The following is an 11,024-nucleotide window of genomic DNA, read 5'->3' as shown; positions in this document are numbered from 1 at the left end:
TGGGTCAAAACAACCCAACCGCTGGGTCAAAACAACCCAATAGCTGGGTCAAAACAACCCAATAGCTGCGTCAAAACAACCCAATAGCTGGATTTGTCCCTTTTTAACCCAGCGCTGGGTTATATTTAACCCAGCATTTTTTAGAGTGTATTTTTCACATTTGGTAGTAGACTTTTAGCCTTATTTCAAAAGACAACAGAAGTAATTATTAAATTATATACAAAGAAGCACTTAAACATAAGTTTTCAATAAACATTCAGTATAGTCACACCTATAAGCGTATTCAGTAACACTTTATTTTAAGGTGTCCCTTTTACACGTTACATGTACTTACTATTATAATTACTATTAATTATGCATAATTACATGGAAGTAATCCTAACCATATAGTAAGAACATGTAGTTAATTATTATGACTCAGTATTTAAATGTATAATTACACTGTAACAATGACACCTTAAAATAAAGTGTAACTGTGTATTCTTTTAAAGTGTATTATTTCCGCAATAAGTACTGATTTAAAAAATATTTCACTTTACTATGTAACATTGAAATTAATCAATAGATACATACTATACTACAATAGAGACTTAATATGTACATACATGTTTTTACATTGTACCAATATTTAAAAAAATACACTTACACCAAACCACACCACCAAACACATCGCTAACCCTAACCGTATCCCAACTCTATAGCAGCAAAAGTGTTTTGAACTACAGCATGAACATAATAGGTACATTGTACGTAACAATTAATCTGGTGTAAGTGCATTAGTTAGTAAGTACATGCAACGTGTGTAACAAGAACACCTTAAAATAAAGTGTAACCCCAATTATTATTTTTCACAAGGAATACATTCAACACAACAGACATAATGTCAGCACAACAAGTAAAGAGATGCATATCTTATTTAATACCTTGTCTTTGGGGTATTTTATCTGTCAGATCATTAACTATAAACATGTTGCACTAACATCTAACAACCAGTCAATGTTTCCAAACACTTGTTGTCTTAATGTTGAACATTTGTCTGTTTATTACTGTGATGCTGCTTTGAAACCATCTGTATTGAATAAAGCGCTACATACACATGAATGTGACTTGACTTGAATTCACGGATTTAAAACCTTCACTTACAACTACTTAACATCGTCAAGCTTTTAAAACGAATTTAAACTTTCTGGCCGAGCTTTCTAAAACCACCAACAAAGTTTTAATCTAGATTGTGTTACAATGCAAAAAGATTCGGACATTCAAAAACTGAAATATTGTGTAATAATGTCTGGCACACAACACACCTCCCTCTGCAATAACTAGTTTAGTGTATTCATTGTGGTACACTGTAAAAAAAAATCTGTATTTTTTACAAAATTATTCTGGCAACCACAGCTGAAAAACTGTAAACACATTTACGGCCAAAAACCGTAAATTTTAAAGTATAAAACTGTAATTTACAAAACAAGAAAATTTGAATGTAAACCAGTAAATTCAACAACGCACACTGCTATTAAAATCTGTTTTGTACCTTTAACATACTGAAAACCACCATAATAATGCAAATGAAAATGTACATAACTGATAACAAAAACTATTAAAAAACATGATTATTTAAACAAAATACTTTCAAATGTGGAGTGTCACGCAGGGAATTCTGGGAATATCAGTTTACAGTTTTTGACTGAAAATTATACATTGATTTATTATTTATTACTTCTAAAAACGGTACAATTAACAGCATTTTACTGTAAAATTACATGAAATGGCTGGTTAGATCTTTTACAGTTTGTCCCTGTATATAGTACGGGAACTTACTTTTAACCTATTAACAGTTTTTTTTTCAGTAGCGTTTTAAAACAATTTTACAGTTAGAATTACACTTCTTTTTTACAGTGTATTTATCCATTATTTCTTAAATACCTCATCATATTTGTTATTTTAAATTTACTACAATTCAGGTATTGCCCGTTGTGGTAAATATACAATGAATGCATGTATTTTCATTTAACTTTTCCCCATTGCGCTACAAATTAGACATTGATATGTCATTATATAATCTAGTAATCTTAATAGTTTAATAGCTATGATACTGTTTTTGAAATCAAATCCTTGCAAAAAACACTGCATCTAACAATGCTTTGGAAAAAACTGTAAAAGCTGTAAAAAAAAATAAAGGCTATACACAAACCCAAATAGGAAATAAAACAGTTATTGAACAAGCATGTGTCCTAAACTCCGGAAACATTGGTGTCTCATACTTTAGAGCAGTCAATGCAATTTGGGAAAGAAATCAATCGTATCTGTGTGAAAATATTCAGATGTAATTGTTAGCATAAGTAACTGTAATTTAATTACACATTATTCTCAGTCTCTGTAACTGTAACGGGGCTGACAAGACGTGAGACGTGCGGATCCATATGCAAACTTTATTACCAGCAGAGGAGGTCAGAAACACAGGCAGGGTCGAACAGAGGCAAACAGGTATATGGCGGGCAAGACACAAGAATAGTCCTAGGGCTAGCGTAGGTCAACGATCGGCGAACATAATCACAAGGGCGAGACTAAAGGGATAAATCCAGGAAAACAGGCAAAGATCAGAAACCGGGAAAACAGACAAGGCAAGACTAGGCTGGGCTAGGAAGCTAAAGAAGGCTCTGTAGAGTAGCTATCACTGCTGGCGATAAGCGCATACAATACTCGGCCGAGAATGGTTGTTTGAGTGAGTGTATTTATAGTGAATGTGTGATTGATGACAGCTGTGTGCAATCAGTGCTGTGTGCAAAAGTGCTGTGTGCAATCAGTGCAATGGCTGATGGGATATGTAGTCCGGGATGACATGCAACAGTTTGTGTTGTGCGAGAGTCACTGTAATGGAAGGGTGACCTCTGGTGGTGATTGAACGGAAGTCCATGGACAGGATTCATGACAGTAACAGATTACAGTTACATTTATTTATTTTGTGACATGATCTGACTTACGGAGAGCATGCCATTCGTCTTGTCTTATTGTCTTGGTGATGTTCACTGGCAGATTCCGTGGGATATTCAGTGAGGAATAGTAATACTTCACCAGCGTGCAACGCTGAAGCAAACCTGCGGAAATTCACAGAAACAATCTGATAACTTCAGCCATAATAGTGAAGATCAGATGATACATGTGTGTTTGAAAGGCTACATAGAGAAGCAATGTAGACACATTTCACACAAAAAACATCTAAACACATATTCAGGCCCTTAACTTTGGTCCCAATGCCTTCATTTCAATTATGATCATTAAATGTTCTAACTGGACCATAAATGAAATCAATCAAAGTCAATCAATTCTCATGTCCTGCTGAGATCGACTTCACTTCCTGTTTGGGGTCCCAGTGGTGTACATGTAAAAATATTTATAACTGAATAATAATAAATTCAGTTCTCATAATTTCAATTTTTGGTTCTTTAGTGGCATCTATACGTCCATGAAGAACCTTTAACATCCATGGAAACCTTCTATTGCACAAAGTTTCTTTATAGTGGAAAAAGGTTCTTTAAATTATTAAAATGTTCTCCACAATAAGAAAAATAATGTTCGCTGTTCACAGAAGGGTTCTTTGGGGAACCCATCTCTGCAAAAGCCACCTTTTGGAACCTTTATTGTAAAAAAATTGGGAAAATATGCCCATTTGGTTACAGTTTGATCCCAGCAGGAATACACTGAAGAAATATATCATTTTTACAATTTATATATAATTTTGCGATATACACACTGACAGGAGAGTACTACTACATCAGTCAGAAATTTGATTGGATTTATGTTTTATACCTGGGTAATGTGTGGAAAACACTTAGACGTCAAGTTGATTATTTTTCTAAAACATAATTATACATTTTCTCTCAGACACCAAAAAGAACAGGCGGATTCATCTTTAAAATCTACTGAATTTTAATTAACTCTATTCATCGTCAGGTTAGACCCAAAATCTGCATCTCATTGCCCTGAAAGACTGTATAATTGATCACATTAAGGACAGAAATGTTTTAGAAGCTTGTAAAATGCATCGGTGCATCAAAGAAAATTAATATTACCGGACCATTTTTAAAGGCCCTGAAAGACTGTATAATTGATCACATTAAGGACAGAAATGTTGTAGAAGCTTGTAAAATGCATCGGTGCATCAAAGAAAATTAATATTTCCGGACCATTTTTAAAGTCTACTTCTGCTTTTGTCATTAGAGTGATCAAAAGGAACTCAACAAAGATAAAACAATATACTGTACCAGAGAGGGTTAAGTGTGTTTTCCCTTAATAAATGGGCCTCGTGGTCTCTTTAGACCTCAAATGGATCCCATTGCCCTGACAGTCTCTGTCTGTTTCTGAATTTGAGCTGAAATGTGATGAAAGTGTGAACGTGAGCGTGTGGTTGGTGTTGATGTTAGAGATCAGCACCTTGGATAGCGCCAGGCATTCTTCCGCACTCCTTCAAACATGTTCAACAAACACATAAACACACTACAGCTGTGCAACATCAGCTTCAGATCTGGGTACTGCTCACATGTGGCCCATTTAGCATCATCATCACCTTTAAAAATCAGGTCCTCGTTCTCCAGATCGAAGCCTTCTCGGTGGCATTTCCTCCACAGTCCGGTTGTGGTCGAGTTGTAGCGGCGGCTGCAGCGTGATTCCATGACGGGCTCAGGGTGCGGGGATTCCCGCAGAGGACTCGCTTTAGGTCGCATCCGGAGTGGGAGATTCTGGTTGGAGATGTATATGTATCCTGGGTCATTTCTCTTGCTGGCGTATTTTTTGCATCGGTCCCGGTGTTTCCGCGCATCTGTTTCGTACCAGTAGTCCGTGCTGATGGCCATGGTCAAGAGCCCGATGGAGCAGAAGGCCAGGAAGAGCCCCGACGCCGTTAATATCCTCATGACGCCCGCGGACAACTGTCACATCTTCCGCCGAGCCCATATCATCCTAAACCCGACATAACAGGACGATACATATGCTGCTGGAGCTCTAGACAGACATGTCTGTGCCTCTGCTGCTGCTCGCTTGGACTCGGGATGAAGGAGGACCAATGCCGACACTGGAGACTGCTGATGAAAGCGCTCCGGATTCGTCAGACAGCAGCTGTTATGCCGCTGTTTCCATAAAGGATATTCGGTCGAATCTTATAAACGTGTCCGGGTGATATTACACCCCATATATTTTCATGGATAAAAATGCAAAAGGATTAAGTCTAATGTAGGACCTTTGAGATTTCTGACATTAAAACTTTTTTTTATTTTCTTTTTTTTTTTTAATTAAGCGGTTTGTCCTGAACAATATTTATCACTGTAATGGGAAATAATGTACTAGTAGTAGTAGTAGTAGTAGTAAAATTCAATTCAGATTTATACAATATAAAAATAATAAATTTTATAAATAAAATTTACAAACTCAAAAGTAACAATGTCTTTATGGACCTTGCTTTGTAAACAGTTATGCTGGAATAGAAAAGCGTCTTCCCCAAACTATTCCCACAATAATGTATATGTGTGAAAACACTTAGACATCAAGTTGATTATTTTTTCTAAAACATAATTATACATTTTCTTTCAGACCCCAGACAGAACAGGAGGATTAATCTTTAAAATCTACTGAATTTTAATGAACTGTATTTAGCTAAGACCCATAATCTGCATCTCATTGCCCTGAAAGACTGTATAATTGATCACATTGACAGAAATGTTTTAGGAGCTTGTAAATGCATCAGTGCATCAAAGAAAATATATATTTTTTAAAAATCTACTTCTGCTTTTGTCATTAGAGTGATCAAAAGGAACTCAAAAAAGAAACACCCGTTTTCTCACAAATGTTCTTAAATGCAGACTGCATGGTTAGGTACTTGATTTTATACACCTGTGACAATGGGTCTGATTAACCCAAATTCAATAATAATATTTTTTTTCAATATAGTATATGACCGGATCGTATTGTTCTGAGAGTCACCCATTAGTGCAACTTTATGCATTATGAATCTACCCGAATAAATAAAAAACTGATGCTGTTTTTAGCAACACTACTACTACTTCTACTACTACTACTATTGTTATTGTTGTTGTTAGATTATTGGTCACTTTCATGTCAGTTCAGAATGGTTACACTGGTCTGGTATACATGAGAGAGTATCTTAACCAGCTTGTGCCAGTAACAGGATAGCATTGCTCATCTAAAACCAATTAAGACCATCTTGGAATTCAAGCTGGTCCAAATTAGTCTAATTTCAGCGGGGTAGACACAAAGCTTCAGCACCAGCAGATGTAGACATATACTGTACAAGATACTCTTAATTGCCAGATGATGGAGGTAGAGCATCAGTACTGCTCTCCTTGGCATGTTCAGCACTTACAAACTGCATATCGGATCACCACAGTTGAGCAGTGATCCCTTAGTTTTTAGCTATGACTATCAGAAATTCTTCATGCTCTGAAGATTGCCATTGAGTACTGTGGAACTTAATATAAATGGCCTTTCAGTTGTTATTTTCAGCATCTTTGCTCCAAAAACCCCTCTTTTATCTCTGTTTAGAGTTCCTATATGTCTATACATGGTTATTTGGAGAAAGTGTATATTGGTTAACTGGTTCTTTGAAACAATTTAATTAAATTCTTTTTACATATGTTAGCACATGGCACAATAAAAATGATTTCAAAAAAGAATAGCGCCTTACTGTATAGTTCCCAGCAAGTGGAAGACAATAAAAAAAGAAAAATTCCCCAGGATAAAATAAGATACAGTGAGATATGATAAGCAAGCAGCTCTCGGAGAAACCAACATCCAGTTGGGGAATCCCACCTCACCTGACATGTTTCAACAAATTAATAAAACATGCAGGATTGATAATGAGAAACATCCTCTTTTGGTGACAGACACTGGTTAAGATCTGAAACTGAGTGAGATAAATGCCGATGAAAAGGAGCTGTGGAGTTGAAAACAGGGCAAGGCCAGAGCCAGTGAACCTCAAAACTGGTCTCTTGAAGGTGTGGTTAGAGAAACAGAAGAAGTTACTTAAGTGTCCTCTTAGATATTGATGGACTAGACCATAACATGATATATATGTAAGAAAAATGCTATGGAACTGGACAAGTAAGCAGTGGAAAGATGATTGGAATGTACTCGGCATTAAAATGTAATAATCAGGATCAGTTATGAATACATTCTCTACTTTATCAGCATCATAATAAGAACAGAATGTTCCATAACTAACCATAACTTCTCAGGTGGAAACTCTTGGTCTAAAAACAAGGTCTTACAGACAAAGTTTATAAGTGAACTGTTTTGATCCTGGAAATTACTTAATATTTTGTGTTAAATCTCCTTAATGTAATCCACCAATTAAAAAAAAAATTTATCTGGAGAAAAGCTGTGTGTTAGCTATGAAAAGTAATGACATGCTGTCTAATAATAACACCAAAAGGGAGCATGTACATACAGAACAACAAAAGGCCCAAGACTGAGCCTTGTTGCACACCATACAGTACCTTGTGTTAAGTCAGACAGCTCATTTACACAAATAAAATGATGTAGTTGACCAGTATATAGATCTTTTTTCTGAAGAACTAGGAAATAAAAAGTTCTATGTGGAACTTAACAATGTTCTCCGATGACATCATGCTGAAAAATGTATTCCACATGAAATACTTTTTTTTATTGCACATGGCAACATTTAACAGGTGTTTCCAGTGTTACTGTAAAATTACTAAGAATCTTACTTGATTTCCAGTATGAATAGTGTTCGTGTATGTTTGTGAAAGACCTGAAGATGAGAGAAAGCGAGAAAACCTGCTCAAACGTGTGGCTAGTCAGAGTGCGGTGTGGTTATCATGGCTGTAGTAGCTGTAATCTACAGGAAGTTTGTTCACAGAGATAATAACCAAGACAGCCAGCTGTCATCTCAGTTTTGTTACGGTCATTCCGTTTGATTCACTCATCATGCCCTGTGATGTGTGTGTATTAGATGAATGATGTATAACTTACCTTTAGAGAGTCATGCTTTTATATGTGTGGCAGCCAAGTTAGATCATTTTAAAGTACTTAAATAAGGTACAAAATAAGAGTTGCGAGAAACCTGAAAAATTGCCTGAAAAATAAATATATTCGTTTTTTTTTTTTTTTTCAACAAATGGTCTGTGATAGTAACTTTTGAACAATAAACATTGATTGTCAACCTCAAGTGGTCAGGTTAAACATTTTTATATAACAATTATTTTTTTATTCATGTTATGGATTAGGTTTGAAACTTTTTATCAATAAAATTTGGGACATGTTTGAATTCAGTACAAACTTGTGATTTTGGAATTGCTTAGAGGGAGGGGGGGCATTATACATAAATAAAATAAACAAATAAATAAACATCAAAAATGAAAAAAAGATGAAAGCAAATCAAATATAAAAACTTCCCCAGAATGGATAGAATGGTTCCCAATATGGTTAAAAAAGTATTCTAAATTTGGAACCACATCTGAATCATTTATTTTTGGGTGTCACAATTTGTATGCAATGTTCGGTTTAATATAATGGAGGACAATCATGTGGTAAGCAGGTTATGCACAAAATGCAGGATGCAGATAAACATGACATTTTTGGTAAATAAATTCCAAAGGCCAAAATTTTGTGAACGAGTGTGAATGAGCAACTTTTTATAGTAACAATAATATTGTTACTGGCAATTTTTCAAACAAATAGCTTCTAATGCTTTTAAAAAGTGTATACTTGATTTGACTGTTTGAATATTCTGAAAGATTTTTCTTTATTAAAGTTGGTTTATTACATTTCTAGAATCATCCTTACGCAGTGGGCAATTGATGTTGAAAAGATGTCAAATTGACATCAAAATTAACGTAAAAAAACCAGATCAATATGCAAATCAAACTGACATCAAAAACTTGACATGACGTTGATTCGATGTAAATTGAACATCAAAAATATTGGCCTACATATACATTAAACCAATTTCTATGTGGAATTAACTTCCTATTTTCACACTGGAAGAAATGGCCATCCAAACTGAATTTAAAATGATGTTACACCATTTTGATCAAGTCTTGACTAATATTTAAGGTGAAACTGATGTCAAGGTGCCCGCTGGGTAACATTTACAAACCAATAAGTCCATTTTTCAAAACAATTTGTACAAACAGCACTACACAGTGTTGGATTACCTGCAAAAACCTGTCATTTTCTCAAAATCCATCTCTCAAAAGTAAGTATTTATGTGATTAAACATATCAGTGCCATCAGAATGACAAGTCTTGTGTAATTGTTCACAAACAAGATATGAAGCATTACAGCAATTATACAGTATTAAAGTACAGTGCACCTTGTCAAAATACCTGTTCTGTCTATGAAACATTTGAATGACTGAGGAAACAGTTTTTCTCCCAACATTCAACCTTTTGACCCACCTTGGCCATTGTAGGGCCATGATTGAATATATGGTCCATAATAGTGGCCCTCATTTAATCAAAAATGTCCCCCGAAAAGGTACCTAAGCGACTGTCTAAGGAAAGCCCTTTGTGAGTGATTACTGTTAACAACATAACAAAACATACATCTAAGTTCAACTTTTCTCAAGCTGAATGATGGTGTTGTGGCTGTTGTCCTCTGTAGAGTGAGTCAGTTAGAGAGCTCCTCAGGACTGTTGTGCAACAGAGACAGTGTGTGTGTGTGTGTGTGTGTGTGTGAGAGAGAGAGAGAGAGAGAGAGAGAGAGAGCGTGTGTCTGTGCAGATGTAACGGACTTCCTGTGGTGCCTGAAAATACCCTGTAATGCATGTGTGTGTGCGTGTGCGTGTGTGTGTGTGTGTGTGCACGTGTTTATGGAGTGTTTTCAATAAGCACATATGTAGAGTATTCTATTCAAAATAGATGATAGATAGACTGAAAAAAACAATTATGTAGAAAATAATGAAGGACTTACTTTGAAATAATTTTAACTCAGAAATTGCCAGTAAATGTTTACACATAATTACAAAGAAATGGCAAGTAACAAATAAATATGACATTTTGAAGTAGAACAACTAAAATAGTATTTTCTTGCAAAACATACTTCAATAGCCTTTGGGGATAGATAGATAGATAGATAGATAGATGATGGATAGATAGATGGATGGATGGATGGATGGATGGACTTTAATTTTATTTAGTTATAGTTTTATTCAGTTTTATTTATAATGAAAATACAATAAAATAATTTAAAAAATGTATTTTTTTTCTCAAATTTTTCCACTTTTGAAACGATGCCAGAAACACCTAATGTCAGTCGAGTTTTGCATATGAAAATCCAGGCCAAACACAGAATAATGCATTTGTCTATTCTGCAATAGTAGTTGCTTCCTCAAAACCTGCGATAACAGTGTGATGCTTTGATTAAAAAGGGAACAAAGCTCTCTCAGAACTTCACTTTGGGCGAACGCTGAAGTTTATGATTCTCAGAAAATAGCGCATGTAAAACTTTCCCTCTGATTGACTGACTCAAGGCCACAACACACGGCCTATTTACTCAACAACTCATAAACACAAAAACAGTGTTTTTCTTTAGCTTTGCTCATACTATTACAAATACACGTTTATTGTATTACACAACAGAACAACGCGGCAGAAACTGGTCTATATAATCCATGATTAAGATCTTACAACACCCTGAAGCGGTGAAAATAGTACAATATTCTATTTAAGAGCAGAAAGTTTGATGTACTTTTATTTAGGCAGGTCTGGAGTGTGCACACAATATATTAAATAATCTTTCTAAAATGGGTCAAATGTATCATCTGTAAACTTTACTCATTAATCATTAAAACATATAATCATCTAAGAGACACACATAAAGCAAACCCATCAACTGGATCATGATTGGCCGAAATCCCTTGACAGTGTCACAAATGAAAAATCATGAGTCGTCGCCACATTTTGACCAATCAGAGTCCAGATGCTTCAGTGAGGTCATCTTAATCACTTATGGGCAATACAGGAAATTTAGTCTTTCTCACATCAGGACGGTGA

At 35.3% G+C, this 11,024-nt stretch overlaps 1 protein-coding gene across 1 annotated transcript in view; it reads right to left on the bottom strand.

Annotated features, from left to right (window-relative positions):
* The window catches only part of tmem276a (transmembrane protein 276a), a 10,783-nt gene extending 5,693 nt beyond the window's left edge, over positions 1-5,090 (bottom strand). The window contains exons 1-2 of the mRNA XM_016568474.1: positions 4,565-5,090; positions 2,982-3,095 (exon numbers count right to left, since the gene is read on the bottom strand). Coding sequence (XP_016423960.1) covers positions 2,982-3,095; positions 4,565-4,910 — 460 coding nt within the window. The 5' untranslated portion in view covers positions 4,911-5,090. The remainder of the gene's footprint in view (positions 1-2,981; positions 3,096-4,564) is intronic.
* Between the last annotated feature and the right edge of the window lie 5,934 nt (positions 5,091-11,024).

The sequence above is a fragment of the Sinocyclocheilus rhinocerous genome, unplaced genomic scaffold (assembly GCF_001515625.1).
Source record: "Sinocyclocheilus rhinocerous isolate Xijiao unplaced genomic scaffold, SAMN03320098_v1.1 scaffold921, whole genome shotgun sequence".
Taxonomy (NCBI): Eukaryota; Metazoa; Chordata; class Actinopteri; order Cypriniformes; family Cyprinidae; genus Sinocyclocheilus; species Sinocyclocheilus rhinocerous.
The sequence above is the reverse complement of the archived record's forward strand: the minus strand, read 5'-3'. Positions and strand labels throughout refer to the sequence as shown.